At 33.7% G+C, this 16,503-nt stretch overlaps 1 protein-coding gene across 4 annotated transcripts in view; it reads left to right on the forward strand.

The window, feature by feature from the left end:
- USP47 (ubiquitin specific peptidase 47) overlaps window positions 1-16,503 on the forward strand; it is an 89,221-nt gene that overhangs the window by 59,252 nt on the left and 13,466 nt on the right. For all 4 annotated transcript variants that reach the window (XM_084893509.1, XM_084893507.1, XM_084893508.1 and 1 more), the window contains 10 exons: window positions 1,029-1,124; window positions 1,201-1,353; window positions 4,543-4,710; window positions 6,840-6,971; window positions 7,421-7,497; window positions 8,040-8,095; window positions 10,213-10,325; window positions 11,341-11,445; window positions 12,948-13,155; window positions 15,898-16,013. In XM_084893509.1, coding sequence (XP_084749635.1) covers window positions 1,029-1,124; window positions 1,201-1,353; window positions 4,543-4,710; window positions 6,840-6,971; window positions 7,421-7,497; window positions 8,040-8,095; window positions 10,213-10,325; window positions 11,341-11,445; window positions 12,948-13,155; window positions 15,898-16,013 — 1,224 coding nt within the window. The remainder of the gene's footprint in view (window positions 1-1,028; window positions 1,125-1,200; window positions 1,354-4,542; window positions 4,711-6,839; window positions 6,972-7,420; window positions 7,498-8,039; window positions 8,096-10,212; window positions 10,326-11,340; window positions 11,446-12,947; window positions 13,156-15,897; window positions 16,014-16,503) is intronic.

Genomic DNA, 16,503 nt, shown 5'->3' on the forward strand with positions numbered 1-16,503 from the left:
GACTCAAAATATAGTGATTCAGATTATTATTAGACTTTTAAATGTATGGGTAGTGTCAAATTTTCAGAGTTCTGTGTTATTTACTCTACAGTTTAAAAAGGTCTCAGAATATTGAAATGATACATATAACTGCTTTTCTAAGAAGTATGGAGTTACTTTTTTTATTGTTAATCCTCATCTGAGGATATTTTTTCCATTGATTTTTTAGAGCAGTGTTTCCCAACCTTCTCTCATGATGAGAATCACCTGGTGGAGTTGTTAAAACACAGATTCCTGAATCCCAACTAAGAAGTGCTAAACTAGAATTTTTGGGAACATATAGGTAAAATTGCATACCTAACTTAGTGCTCTGTATATAACATCTGTCTTAGAGCACTAGTTAAGTATACAATTTTACCTATATGTTCCCAAAAATTCTAGTTTAGCACTTCTTAGTTGGGATTCAGGAATCTGTGTTTTAACAACTCCACCAGGTGATTCTCATCATGAGAGAAGGTTGGGAAACACTGTTTTAGAGAGTGGATGGAAGGGAGAGAGAGAGAGAGACATTCATTGATGTGAGAGAGACACATCAGTTGGTTTCCTTCTCCGTGTGCCCCCAAACAGGGCAGAGATCAAAACTACAACCCTTTGGTACTCAGTCTGGTATTGTAACCACTGAGCCCACAGGCCAGAGCTGGTTTGCTTTTTAATTTAAAGACTGAGGATTTTTATTAGATTATTTAGGCAAATACCACAACGTAAAGTCAATAACAGTTAGGTAGAAATGACTAACTGATGTACTGTGCTAGGAAAGGCAGATCTCATACAGAATGAAATAAGAATTTATATTATTGCTCAATTTTTATAATGATAATATTTTGTTTTTTTCTTTTTGCATTTTGAGTTTCTAATTTTCTATTCATTCTATTTATAATTGTTTTGGGTTTTGCTTTTTTTTTTTTGCACTGTTTTTATATTCAGGATTTTGTTGTTAGTATTATAATATCATTAAGTAATTATGAAATGATTTTTTTTTTTCTAATTAGGAAGAAGCATTGCATGCATTTATTCAGCCAGAGATCCTGGATGGCCCAAATCAATATTTTTGTGAACGTTGTAAGAAGAAGTGTGATGCACGAAAGGTAGATGCCATGTAGAAATTAATACTTAATTACCTGTGATAACAGTCAGTATTTAATATGTCCCCTTTCTTTTTAGGGTCTTCGGTTTTTGCATTTTCCTTATCTGCTGACCTTACAATTGAAAAGGTTTGATTTTGATTATACAACCATGCACAGGATTAAATTGAATGATCGGATGACATTTCCTGAAGAGCTGGATATGAGTACATTTATTGATGTTGAAGATGAGGTAAGTATTATATTTTCTTATTATGTTCTTCATTAATCTATTTGGTTAGTCATGTTTAAAAGAGCTATTTGGAATAACTGATGTTTAGACTATTTTCTTGATGGAAGCCTTTCCTTCTTTTCTAATGCCAAGTCTATAAAAAATAAACACAAACTTTGTGTAAGCTTTTCCTGTCCACCATAAATTATATTTCAAATAGGCTTGCTTGATCAAAGTAACTTATAATATCATTTGAAAACACAAAAAGACCTAAAACTGAAATTATTTAATTGGAGAGTTAATCTTAGTTTCATAACTTTCTTAGTTATTGAAACAAAACAATCTAGAGGTGGGCTGCACTTGTGGTATATAAAAAATGCAAAACAAGTATATATGATTGAATAAACAAGCAAACAAAGGATGGCCTTAATTTCTTATTTGTCTTAGTGTCTTTTTCAGGGTTAAAGGTTTTGGGTTATTCTAATGTAAGCATTGCTTGCTCTTAAATTCGCTAGATTATGAAGCTAGAAAAGGAATTTATTTTGTCTCTTTTCCTTTTCTGATTAGTTTTTTTAAATTAAAACTTTATTTAAATAGTTTGAGAATGGGACTTTGAACTATACAGGTAAAGCTTTTCAATTTCTTCCATTCATTGACCCCGAATTCTTTTATTCCTTTATCTTATCCAGTAAAAGATTCAAGATATCCCACTATATTCTTTTTTTTTTAATCCATCTTTTGTTTTTTCCAAATAAGATCATTTTATTAAAAATTTTTATTTATTAATTTGCGAGAGAAACATTGATTTGTTATTCCACTCATTCATGCATACATTGGTTGATTCTTGTATGTACCCCAACCAGGTATCTAACTCACAACCAGGCATATTGTGATGGTCCTCGAACCAACTGATTTACCCAGCCAGGGCTGTCCAACTATATTTTTTTGGAAACTCTTAATATTTCATTATGAGGAATATTTACAATTGCTTAACATAGTTGTAAGAGTGATAAATCTTTATTATTCTCAAAACTGTCATAAAGCATTTTTTGTCTGATTGGCACTGATTAATGTAATTGTAAAAATACCTTTTCCCAGAAGCTAAAAAATAATTATAAACATTCATCAAATTATTTTTAGTGCTGTTAAAAGAGCAACTTTTGTAAGCCTCACTTTGCTTGTCTATAAAATAAGGCTAATAAGTGAGAAGAAAGTGTCTTTGATAAAGTAGATGTTCATTCAATGATACCTACGGCCAGGTAAAATTTGGAAAGATTCAATTTAAAATAATATCTCAAACATTTGTGCTTAAGCTAGGAAATCTACTCCAAGTGTATCAAACTTTCAAAGGAGGTGTAATCATTGTAGGATTCCTACTCAGATCATTATTACTTTGGTCTTCTGTATATTCCTAATATATTTCCTAAAAGGGAATTTTTTCCCCAAAGGAAGAAAACCTATATATAAAGTTTGACAGGAACTTTTAGGAAATCATAAGTCCATTTCTTGGAAGATGAAAAAAAATGTTCTCGCTTAGGTAAAGGAGTTTCAGGAATGATCTCTTTTGACTTAGTATAGAGTTCTGATGTTGGTTTTCATTTCCATTTTTCCTTGAACCCACTAAAGGGATGAAGACTATGTTAGATGCAGTTCCTACAGCAAAGTTCTTGTCAAAATTGGTGTTATTTTATATTAGAGCCCTGATGCACAAAACTCATGCAGGAGTAGGCCTTTCTTTCCCTGGCTGCCAGCACTAGCTTCCCTCTGGCCACCGCCAGGCACCCGGGAGCTGGGCTTCCCTTGCAGCCCAGGCTTCATCCCGAAGGTCGTCTGGTCTAATTAACATATTACACTTTTATTATTATAGATTGCTTGGTTAATTCAAGAACTTGTAAGATATACCTTAGAGAAGAATTCTTAAATTATTTAAATAAAAATATTTTTAGGTATGTTATAAAATATTAAAGGAAAAGTGAAAATTGAGGATTTCTAAGATATAGATTTCTTCAATTTCAATATGCATGAAAGGGATTTAAAAATCATAAAAGCAGGGAATAGTATGATTTGCTCTTGTTACATTTCCACCTCCTATACACTAAGTATAAAATTCTTGAGGATAGAAAACAATGTCTGGTTTTTCTTTCTAAATGTCTAGTGCAGTGGTCGGCAAACTGTGGCTTGTGAGCCACATGCCTTAAATAGATTGAGGACGTTTTTAGCCAAGGCCAGTTTAGGAGTATTCTAATTAAGTTAATAACAATGTACCTACCTATATAGTTTAAGTTTAAAAAATTGGGCTCTCACAAGAAATTTCAGTCATTGTACTGTTGATATTTGGCTCTGTTGACTAATGAGTTTGCCGACCACTTGTCTAATACAATACCTAGCACAAGGATAAACTGAATGGAACTTTCTGTTCAATAAAAGATACGACGTTCTTTGGGAATTTGAAAACAGAAGAAGCTCTATTTGGAGTTTAGGTTCTCTGCTTTTATTGATTTTGGTAAAAAAATAATTTTTTATTGTACTTTGCAACTATAAACATAAAAGGAGTTTACTAGAATTCTGAATTACTAATTTGTTGGATTAGAATTTTAAGGACATTAATATAAATGCTTTTAAAATACACTTTTTTGTTCATTTTATTTTTTGACTCACTTTTTTTTTTTTTTTTTTTTTAGTATTGTAATATATTTTTTATTTTTTTTATTTTTTTTATTTTATTTTTTTTTTAAATCAATCTTTATTGTTCATATTATTACAAAGGTTCCTCATTTCTTCCCCCCTCCACCAGGTTCCCACCCCAACCTCTGCCCCCTCCCCATCCCCCATTGTCCTCATCCATAGGTGCACAGTTTATGTTCAGTCTCTTCCTCCCTCCCTTTCCCTGATAGTAAATCCCTTTTCAGATAGTAAATCTGTTACTTAGCATTTTCTCATATCAATAATACCTCCACATGCCCAATGATACACTTCACACAAAAGACATTTCCAAATAGGTCAACCAGCCTCATCCAGGCCCCACCCAAGGCACTCACAGATTTTGACTCACTTTTTAATGAAAAACTAAATTTACTTGAAGTAAAATAAGTATTTATTAACAGTATATTAAATTATGTGAAAAAGCAGAATGTAGATAAAAAGTTTTACTTGACTATATATTTTTCCTTTATTTAGTTTGCAATTGTAAGATAATTATGTTTTATTAAGAAATCTCCTCAGACTGAAAGTTGCACTGACAGTGGAGCAGAAAACGAAGGCAGTTGTCACAGTGATCAAATGAGCAATGATTTCTCCAATGATGATGGTGTTGATGAAGGGATCTGCCTTGAAAGCAATAGTGGAACTGAAAAGATTTCAAAACCTGGTCTTGAAAAGGTGCCTTTTATAGTTTGCGGTTTTTAGTTGAAAGAGAGAATAATATAATCTCTGAGGTGATATATACTGTGTGTGTGTGTGTGTGTGTGTGTGTGTGTGTGTGTATTGTGTGTGTGTGTGTGTGTGTGTATATATATATATATATATAATGTGGTAGCTGTGACTTAGAAAGTTCTCTTTAAAAAAAAGTTTTAATTTTTGAAAATTAAGACTTTTTAAGGTGTTTGTTTTTTATGCATTCATGTGGTTATAGTTAAATTTATGAAAAACTTACAGTGGGAGCATTGATTTCTGGGAGGCTCAACTGTGATTGTGTAAGTAAGGTGGATGATGCTGTGGAAAGGGTCCTAGTAATCAGGACTTGTGTTTAGAAAGTTGCAGCAAGCCTCTACATCTTTCATTTTAAGAATTTTCTCATATAGCGAAATGAAAACATTAGATCTTCAGATTTTTAAAATTCGGGCTGTGGAACCCTTGATCCAACAGTAATAGAACTGATCTCTTTAAGGTGGGGAAAGACAAAGCCCTCAGTCTTCTTCCTCTTCCCACCTCCATCTCCATGACAGCCCTTAAGGTACTTCAAAAGTATTATAGTTCCATGGATTATAATTTTAAAATTGAAAAGGTGGATAATCTCTAGGATAGAATATTTTTTGTCACTGTATAGGTGATTTTTACTCAAACATTTCTTTTACATTCATATAATCTGCTTTATTGAGAGAATTACAGATCATATATCTTAGGCATGGTGTGAATATGAATCACTGGCATGAAGACTGATTCATGTGCAGTCTTAGAGTCATATATATAGTCATATATATAGTCATATATATAGTCCGGTATATATAGTTTCACTTGCATAAATTTATATATATATTCTCACCTATATTCTCACCACTATTAACCTTTACCTTTTAAACTTACCTATTTCTTTCAGGACAGATAGATGAATAATGTAGAGGACACATTATAATTTAGTACAAAGAACATTACGTTCAAAAAAGGGTTGGCACACTGTGGCTTTAGAGCAAAAACCCTGTTCTTGTTTTTCTGCATAGACAATTATGTCTTTCTTTTTTTCCCCCTTATTAAAACAGGATTTGCATTACAATGTTGCATAGGAGTGGTGGCAAATGGCATGCTAGCCTTGTTCCTAGTCACACAAGGAACATGTTCAATCTCTCATATTTAATTATGGTGTTAGCTAGAGGTGATTTGTAGATGTTCTTTATCAATTTAAAGAGGTTCCCCTCTTCCTGTTTATTGAGAGTTTTTATCATGAGGAGTATTGGATTTTATCAAATGCTAATTCTGGGTCAGTTGATATGATCATGTAATTTCCCTTCTTTAATGTGGATTACATAGATCAGTGAATTTCAAACGGTGTGCTGCAAGAATTTTCAAAACATGCGATACCTGACTAGTCAGGGGCTTTCACCTCTTTTCCCTTAGATTGTCAAATAAAAACAGCCAACAAACAATAGCCGTCCGGTATAAATGGAATCAACATCACACTTTTTTTTGGTCAGATTGGCAAGAAATATATTTTTGGTGTGCCACAGAATTTTAGTAATTAGTTTATGTATGCCATGAGATGGAAAAGGTTGAAAATTGCTGGCATAGATTGATTTTCTAATGTTGAACAGCTTTGCATACCTTAAACTATCAAATCAGTAAACATTGTATCACAGATATTACATAAATACATTAGATGTTTCAAATCATTACATCCTTCAGCTCCTCTATGAAGGAAATTGATTCTTACTTGAATAAAAAAGTTATTTGAAATTTCTTGATCTTGACTATGCATATCAGGATAGTGTTATATTTTGGCACTTGCTTCTAAAATTTCAGATTGTTATTTTCTTCTTTATATAAATGAATTATATTTCTATATGCATAGTTTCAGAGATTATAGTATAATTAAAATGTGAGGGAATATACTGAGTGAAGCTTGTGGTGTATAAAATTACAAGGTTGAGTTGCCATTTTAATTATCTTAGAGGAACATGAACCTACAACAAACATATGACAACTAACATGTTACTTCACTAGTGTTGATAGAGAATAGGAAATATACAAATAAATGTTTTTCCTCTTTTTGAGTTACCTTTATTTTTTCCTTTTAGAATTCCTTGATCTATGAGCTCTTCTCCGTTATGGTTCATTCAGGGAGTGCTGCTGGTGGTCATTATTATGCTTGTATAAAGTCATTCAGTGATGATCAGTGGTACAGCTTCAATGATCAACATGTCAGCAGGGTAAGGAGGGGTTTTTTGAGATTATTATTCTAAAAGATGAGCAGGGACATTTCTATCAATCACTGGGTTTATTGAAATGGGAGACTGGATGTGTACAGTGAAGCATTTTAAGACACATATCAAATCAACCTTTTGTTTTTGCTCTCAGTAAATTTCCCGCTTTGTTAATTGTTGTTATTTCTTGGATTTGTTTTCTTTGGGGCTTGCTGAGTGTTTCCAGAGATAAGATTCCCAATTTTCCTCTTATCATGAGCCTTCATGTGGGCTGTTTGAGAGCTCTAGAACTGAGCAGTCACTAGCAGCTGCTGATTATGATTAAACTTTGTGAATTGGTATGTGTGGTCCATTTAACTCGGAGGTTAAAAATTTACATATTGGGTTACATATTGCCATAAATGTAATGGTGTTAAAAATTTTACCAAAAAGTAAATAATGTAACAACTTTTTAGATAACACAAGAGGACATTAAGAAAACACATGGTGGATCTTCAGGAAGCAGAGGGTATTATTCCAGTGCTTTTGCAAGGTAAATAATTTTGTAATTTTTAGTGTCTATAAATTAACACAGCTTCTCAATATTTTTCACCATTAAGGAAGTTTAACCCAGTGGTGGGCCAAATCCACTCTATTTCCAGTTTTTGGAAATAAAGTTTTATTGAAACATCACCATACTAATTTGCTTAAATATTATATGTTGATCTTATCCCACTACCAGAGCAGAATTAGGTAACTGCGACATACATCATACTTTTACTATTTGGCCCTTTTCAGAAGAAGTTTGCTAACTCCTGACTTAATTATAATAATCATCTAGGACACAGATTTTTTTTGAAGACTTTACTTTGTTACCAAGAGGAGATATGGAATCTACTCATAAATGTATCAGTAAAAGCAAAGTAGATTTTTTTTTTCTAGAATGTTTTAAATTTGAACCTATTCGAGAACAGTTTCATGATTTCTAATTGTTTGAAACAACAAAAAGTATTTTAAATAAATATTTGATGCTAGGAGATGGAGGCTTTACAATCTACTTTTTGTTCCTATTAATCTTTTTTGTATTTCTACTAGCTCCACAAATGCATATATGCTGATATATAGACTGAAGGATCCAACAAGAAATGCAAGTATGTTAACATACATTAATTTGATTTTAATCTGTAGTATTATTTGATATTAATCTGTAGTATAAACTAATTTCTTAAGCAAGTTTTTTTTAAAACCCAGATGACCATTTTTAACTGATGGGATAATTAAGTTATTTTTATCCATGGAAGAATTAATTATAAAGACTATTATGAGATAATACCAACTGGTAAAAACATTTGGGGGAACAATGAACTGGTGTTATTTTTTACTACATTATGGGGAAAAATTTACTCTGCATGGAATAAACCAGGTATTTATTTGCAGTAAGCTTGTATTAGATGTAGTGTTGTTTAGTGATGATAACCTCCAGACCTAGCAGTCATAACTCAGCAGCTACATGTCCCAGACGAAGTTATTTATCTTTTCTAAGTCTTATTTTCCACATCTGTAGAATGGGAATAATTGTATTTTAAAAGGTTGTATAAAAATTAAATGAGATAACATATTTTAAGCATTTAACATCATGTCTGGTACATAGTGAAAATTCAAATTTAGCTATTTTTTTTCTTTTATAATTTTTGGGAGTATTTCGTATCTATATGCTTTTCATGGGGACCATAAATGAAGTAAACTTCTCATTTACCATTCTAGAAAGATTCTTAAAAAGTAGTGTTAAATGTCTTTCCTATTTGCTTAAAAAGCAAGTAAAGTTTTGAGTCTAGTGTGCCTCCTTTATATTTTAATTTTATTAAGAATTCCCCCCAAGCATGTGAGGTTGTCTTTTTTTTTCTTTTCTTTTTTGTAATTATTACTTTGAAAAATTGCAGTTCCTGATTTTTCTTGCTAACTTTTACTCTGACTAAAGCATTATGCAAATAGGTAGAGATATGTGTTTGTATATGAACATAGTTATATACACAGATGATATGTTTGCTTATATTCTTTTCATAATTAATGTAGTATATTCACTCTTCTCGATTTTAACATTTTTCTTTAGATACTTCCATGCCATGAGTAAATCTATTTTCAGCAGTATAATGTTTTGTTTGCATTTTTTAACCCTCATTAAATTCTGAATTCAATATTGCAAGACTTAGGATTTACTCATCTTTTCACCAACAGTATATTCCAGGGTCTATCATATAGTGGCTTTTCAATAATTTACTGTATGATTAATGAAAAGAAAGAAAATTATAATAAAAAGTCATTTCAGATAAAATATTTCAGAGTAGAAGTAATCACTCAATATAACCCAAAAAGTAACTGTCCAGTCTACCTGGAGGCAGAGCCAGGATTGTGGTTCATGTGTCTCTTTAGCACCCAGCATTCCAGATATTTTCAATAGAGCAATAAATAACAGCTTTCCTTTATTTACTCCTGGGCTCTAGGTTTGTTATGAAGCACCAGGAGGCGCTGTATGTATGACATGGAATATTTTTAGAATTAGAGCTCATTTCTAAGAGCAGTAGATTTTTACCTTCCACAGAGGCATGGTTTTTAAAATATAAATTGTTCTAATTTATTGCTTAATAATCATTGGCTTTGTTAAATAGTGTCATAGTCTCAATGCCACTTTTAATACTTTGAGTTACATATGAAATTCTTTGATTAGAAGGCAGCTAAAAGACTGCTTTGAGAACAAAGGAAAGATAATTGTATTAGGAAATAATATACAAATAATATTTATAGTAGTAGAAGCAGCAACAGCATTTATTACATTTTATTGTATCCTGAGTAATAACTGTGTGCTAGCAATGTGCTGAAGTAACAAAGGTCTGGAGAAGTGCTAACTCGGGGTCACATAATTTATGGTGATAATACAATTTAAAATCAGAAATAATTTTATTTCCAAGTTTTAGAGAAGCTTTTTTATTTTAAGTCTTAATCTATATAGAGTTGTCCTGGAACCAAATGCTATTATGTATAAATATATGACTTTTTAAAATATGAGACCTAACCATGTGTTATTATTAACTACCTCTTTACCTTTGTCTGGAAGAAGCTCATGTTTCAAGTTGAGAGATTCATGTAATTGAGATATATTTTGATGAGAGCAATAGTAGAATTATATACAATGGAAAACTAGTAGAACAAAATTAAATAAAGAAAGCTCAATTTCAGTGGCACTGTCTTACCCTGTTTTCATTATTAATAGAATTTCTAGAAGTAGATGAATATCCAGAACATATTAAAAATTTGGTGCAGAGAGAGAGAGATTTGGAAGAACAAGAAAAGAGGCAACGAGAAATCGAGCGTAACACATGCAAGGTTAGACTTTATAATTTTACTTTCATTTAAAAAGTGCTATTGCAGTTTGCTTAACTGCAATTCTCATAGCTAACTAATTGGGTTGATTCTGTAGACAGTTATGCTATCATGATCATTAAGTAGTAAAACCAACCAGATTACTAAAATAAGATAAGATTTTATGTTATGCATTAAAAACAAAAACAAATACTCAGTGCTGGCGATGAGCATTGTCACATTCTACTACAAGAAGAATGAATTTGTAAAAAACTTTTCTGCATAGATATTGAGTAGAATTCATCAAGAGTCTTTTTTTTTTTTTATGGCTAACAAAGAAACATATTCTTTTTTTTTCTAATATTTTATTTATTTTTTACAGAAAGGAAGGGAGGGATAGAGAGCTAGAAACATCAATGAGAGAGAAACATTGACCAGCTGCCTCCTGCACACCACCCACTGGGGATGTGCCCGCAACCAATGTACATGCCCTTAACCGGAATTGAACCTGACACCTTTCATTCCGCAGACCAATGCTCTTCTACTGAGCCAAACTGGTTTCGGCGAATTCTACTGAGCCAAACTGGTTTCGGCGAATTTATCAAGAGTCTTAATGCAAATTCATATTATTTTATATATAATTCTCTTAAGGAAATATCACCTAATAAGATAATTATAGATGCTGTAGAATTGTGACCTCAAAGACATTGATCACAGTATTTTTAAAACTAGGGAAAAATTGGAAACAACCTGAATGTATATTAGTAAGGGAATAATTATGTATAATATAATATATGCTTAAAAAGAAACATACGCTTGTTAAAATTAATGTCTTTCAAATTTTAATAACATTAAATATAATCACTATCAATTATTAAGTGAGAAAAAGAGACACCAGAGAGAATGATCCCAATGCATGTGTTTTGTTTTTTTAAATTATAGTTTTTTTTTTACTATTAGGGGAAAAAATGCTATCTATAAAAGAATTAAGCTTAGACTCATGACCTGCTGAGTTATGATGGTATTTTATAATTCCTAGATAAAACTATTCTGTTTGCATCCTGTGAAACAAGTCATGATGGAAAATAAATTGGAGGTTCATAAGGATAAGACATTAATGGAAGCAGTAGAAATAGCTTACAAGGTAAGTATTGTACTGTTAGCATTTAATTATTGACATCTTACATAATAGTATTAACTATTATCTTTATATTTATATTTTCCAAAGTTTTTATTATAGTCCATAGTAGTATAAGCACTTACAATCACACTGATAGTCCATTTACATCTTTAAAACATAGTTGGTTTTGAGAAAGTTTCACAAAAATATTTATTTATTCATTACATGATTTTTAGTCCATCTGGAGTTTATAATGTTAACTTTTTTAAAACAAAAAAAATGATCTGAGGGATAAAGAAATGTGATTATTTAAAAATTAGATGCTAAGTGCACAAAATTCGTGTACTTGGGAGTCCTTGGGGGATGTCCTTGGGGGATGTCCGACTGACGGATATCCCTAGCACTGCTGTGGTGGCAGGAGATTCTCTTGCCACCACCACTACTCTTGCCAACCATGAACCGATTTCTGGCTGAACAGCACTCCCCCTGTGGGATAGGGCTGAAACCGGCTCTTTGACATCCCCCAAGGGGTCCCAGATGGCGATAGGATGCAGGCCAGGCCAAGGGACCCCACCAGTGCATAATCAGGGCTAGAGAGAGATGTGGGCGATTAGCCAGCCAGGGAGGGACCTCAGGAGGGCTCCAGGGCATGTAGGGCCCATCTCGCTCAGTCCCAATCAGCTGGACCTCAGCAGCAAGCCAATCTACCAATTGGAGCATCTTCCCCTAGTGGTCAGTGCACATCATAACAATTGGTTAACCAGTCAACTGTCTGCCCACCCTGGTGGTCAGTGCATGTCATAGTGCGTGGTTGAGCAACCTTAGCATGTCAGTAGCATATTAGCTTTGATTGGTTGAATGGCCGACTGGTCGACCAGACACTTAGCATATTAGGCTTTTATTATATAGGACTAGAGGCCCGGTGCACGAATTCATGCACCAGCGGGGTCCCTTGGCCTGACCTGTGGGATTGGGCCAAAACCGGCTCTCTGACAATCTCCCAAGGGGTTCTGGATTGCGAGAGGGTGCAGTCCCAGGCCGAGGGACCCCACCAGTGCATGATCAGGGCCGGGGAGAGATGCAGGAGGTTGGCCATTCAGGAAGGGACCATGAGAGGGCTCCAGGGCATGTCCAGCCCGTCTAGCTCAGTCCCAATATGTTGGACCCCAGCAGCAAGCTAACCTACTGGTCAGAACATCTGCCCCCTGAAGGTTATTGCATGTCATAGCAAGCGGTTGAGCGGCCTTAACATATCATTAGTATATTACGCTTTGATTGATTGAACAACTAACCAGTTGACCAGAAATTTAGCATATTAGGCTTTTATTATATAGGATAGTATTTAACTTTTACCTTTAATTTTGATTTCATTGAGCTTTGATACAAATCATAAACATATGGATTTTATTGTTTGTTAGGACCTATTAAGAGATTTTGTAAAAGAGAGCTCTAAATGTGAGTATAATTACACATCAGACTAAAATATTGTATATTTTTTCTTTTTTGGGGGGGTTCTTTTCTTTTAGATGATGGATTTGGAAGAGGTAGTACCTGTGGATTGTTGTCGCCTTGTTAAATATGATGAGTTTCATGATTATCTTGAAAGATCATATGAAGGAGAAGAAGATACACCAATGGGACTTCTACTAGGTGGAGTTAAGTCAACATATATGTTTGATCTGCTCTTGGAGACAAGAAAACCTGATCAAGTTTTTCAATCTTATAAACCTGGGGGTAAGGAATTTTGCAGTATTTTGCATAGTACTGAACTTAAATTTTTCATAAAATTTTTGTTTATAGAAATAAATTTAGTTTTTTATATTTTTAAAATATTTTATATGTTCTTAAAATAAATGAGATAAGTTAGGAAATAGTCATCATAAAGCTAGGAATTAAATTATTGATTGCTTTCAAGAAGATATACACAAAATTAAAAAACAAAATAAAATAAAACTTCTGGCTTACTGTGTCCAATGGGATTTTTATTGATTTCAGAGCAGAAGGAAGAGGGAGAGAGAGATAAAAACATCAATGATGAGAAAGAATCATTCATTGGCTGCCTCCTATATGCCCCCTCCTAGGAATCAAGCCAGCAATCTGAGCATGTGCTCTGACCAGAAAGTGAACCTAGACTTCTATAGGTTGGCGCTCAACCACTGAACCGTACCAGCCAGGCACTGTCAACATTTTTTATTTTTCTCCATCCTCATCATTTCAGCTTTTTCTGTTTTTTATTAAATCTATCACATTTATCAGTATATGAGGGGTTTTTTTTCTTTGAGACTGACCTAGAAAGCAAAATACCATATCCCCAAGTTGTCCCTAAAGACAATTACCTATTCAAAATTTTCTAGTCATCATTATATATAAACTATAATAAATAGGGCAAAGTCAAAATGTTTAAAAAACTTTTACCAATTTTTTATTGTTATTGTCTTGACCCTAATTCCCTTGGATTGGTTGTTAATCAGAAATCAGGTTTATGTTCTCTACTTTTATTCCTAAAAGTTAAATTTACAAAACTACTTCTACCCTTTCAAATTCTGTTCCTCTATATATCCTATACACCTCCCTTTATTTTAATGAAGACTCTTCTTTCCAAAGTAAAATACATGAAGTATTCTTTCAAGGGCTCCTTCAGCCAGACTCTGCCCAATCTGTAAAGAGTCCTTTTGGAGCATTTTCTTGCTGATTATTTTTGAGTTAGATAGCAAAAATTATTATCAAGGAATAACAGGAGTCAGCAGTAAAATCATTTTTTTTTAAAAAAGAACTCTAAATGTAAGTGTGAATTATAAAACTTACAGCTAATCACCTTTTTTAAAAAATAAGTTTTTATTTTAGAGAGAGTAGGATAGAGACATCAATGAGAGAGGAACATCATTGATCAGTTGCCTCTTGCATGGCCCCCAAATGGGGATCAAGCATGTGCCCTGACTAGGAATCAAATTTGTGACCTCTTGGTTCCTGGGTTGATGCTCAACCTCTGAGCAACACTAGCCAGACTAGCTAATTGCCTTTATATATAGACTAGAGGGTGTGCAAGGGTGTGATGGTCAATTTGCATATTACCTCTTTATTATCTATACTAATGAAAGGGTAATATACTAATTAGACTGAGAGACCTTTCAGGAGACCTTCCTGACATCCTCTGGACAAAGGCAGGGCTGAGGCAGAGGCAGTTAGGGGACCAGGAGGGGAGGGCAGTTGGGGGGAGCAGGCCGACATTGTGGGGCATTTGGAGGCGATCAGGCCAGCAGGCAAAGTGGTTAGGGGCGATCAGGCAGGCAGGCGAGCAGTTAGGAACTAGTGGTCCCGGATTGCGAGTGATATCCCACTACCGGTTTAGGGGTTGGGCCTACACCAACAGTTGAACATCCCCCAAGGGGTCCCAGATTGGAGAGGATGCAGGCCTGCAGGCCGGGGTAAAGGACAACCCCTCCTCCCCTGCACAAATTTCGTGCACCAGGCCACTAGTATAGGATATAAAAGCCTAAGTGACCAAACGATCAGTCGTTATGATGTGCACTGACCACCAGGCGCAGACACTTAAAGCAGGAGCTGCCTTCTATTGATCGGTGCGTACCCACAGCCAACCTCCAGTGGCCCTCCCCCAAGTAGGCCAGCCTCCCATGGACCTGATTGGCCCCGATCACTGCCCAGTGTGAGGGACCCCACCCATGCATGAATTCGTGCACTGAGCCTCTTAATTCATTAATAATCATGACTTCAGAATATTTTATCAGATTTATATTAGCAATATGAGAAAACATTGAGGATTGACATAAACTATAAGAGATTAAATCACTTAAGCTAGAGAATAACTATCTTAAATGTACTATTGGAAGATCATTTATTTTTCTGATGATTAAAAGTTTAGTTATATGTGATTTCCTAAAAACAGAAGCAGAGAAAATGGGATTAAATTGTAATATGAAGAATTTCTGTAGGACTTTTTAATAGGATATAGAAAATACTATTTGATTATAAACAAGGTCTTGAATGGTTTAACGAAGGTTGTTCAAAAGCAAGTAGGGCTGCTACATCCCTTTACTATTTGTTTTTCATTTTCTAGTTATTTATATTTATTTAGTGTTGTGGTTTGGGACTGTATTTTGGAACTTTGGATATATACTTTAATATACTTAATAAATTTGATAGTGTTACGTTTTATAAGGAAACAAAGCATGTATTTTTAAAAACCACATTTTTACTTTTGTCATTTTTTTTAAAAAAGACATCTAGAACTTTTATTAGGCTCTTTTCCATATCTTTTTGTGTTTGCTTGTAAAGTGACAAATTGTGAAAGAAGTTTTAACGTGTTATACATGTATAATATGTATCTACCATTTTGATAACTAGAACAAATGTTATCTTTACCATTCATTAGAAACATATTAAAAATTCATTATTCATGTGAAATACATTTTAAAAAATAACCTTTTGTTATGCCTTTATTTTTTTCAAATGTGACAGAAGTGATGGTGAAAGTTCATGTTGTTGATCTAAAGGCAGAATCTGTAGCTGCACCTATCACTGTTCGTGCTTACTTAAATCAAACAGTTACAGAGTTCAAACAACTTATTTCAAAGGTAAGTTTTAAAATTGATTAGTGACTATTTTTGAGTGCCTGCTCTGTACAAAGCACTTTGTGATGTAGTTATGAGTAAGATATAGGAATCGGTACTTACTTTAAGGAGCCAGTATTTATAGCTAGGAGACAACAATGGTTAGGACAGAACGACACTTCAAATAGAAAATACAGATTGACCAAAGTACCGAGGTAAGAAAGTGTGAGGCAAGTATGTAAAACAATGACATGTGTGTTTGGATGGATCATTGTAAAATACACGCCTAGAAATGTAAGTTGAGTTATTTCACGCAGGATTTTTATTTTTATTTTATCTTATATATATTTTATTGATTTAGTTTTTACAGAGAGGGAGAGGGATAGAGAGCTAGAAACATTGATGAGAGAGAAACATCGATCAGCTGCCTCCCCGACATTCCCTACTGGGTATGTGCCCACAACCAAGGTACATGCCCCTGACCAGAATCAAACCTGAGACCCTTGAGTCCACA

Source organism: Pipistrellus hanaki, assembly GCF_964339955.1.
Source record: "Pipistrellus hanaki genome assembly, chromosome: 9".
Lineage (NCBI taxonomy): Eukaryota > Metazoa > Chordata > Mammalia > Chiroptera > Vespertilionidae > Pipistrellus > Pipistrellus hanaki.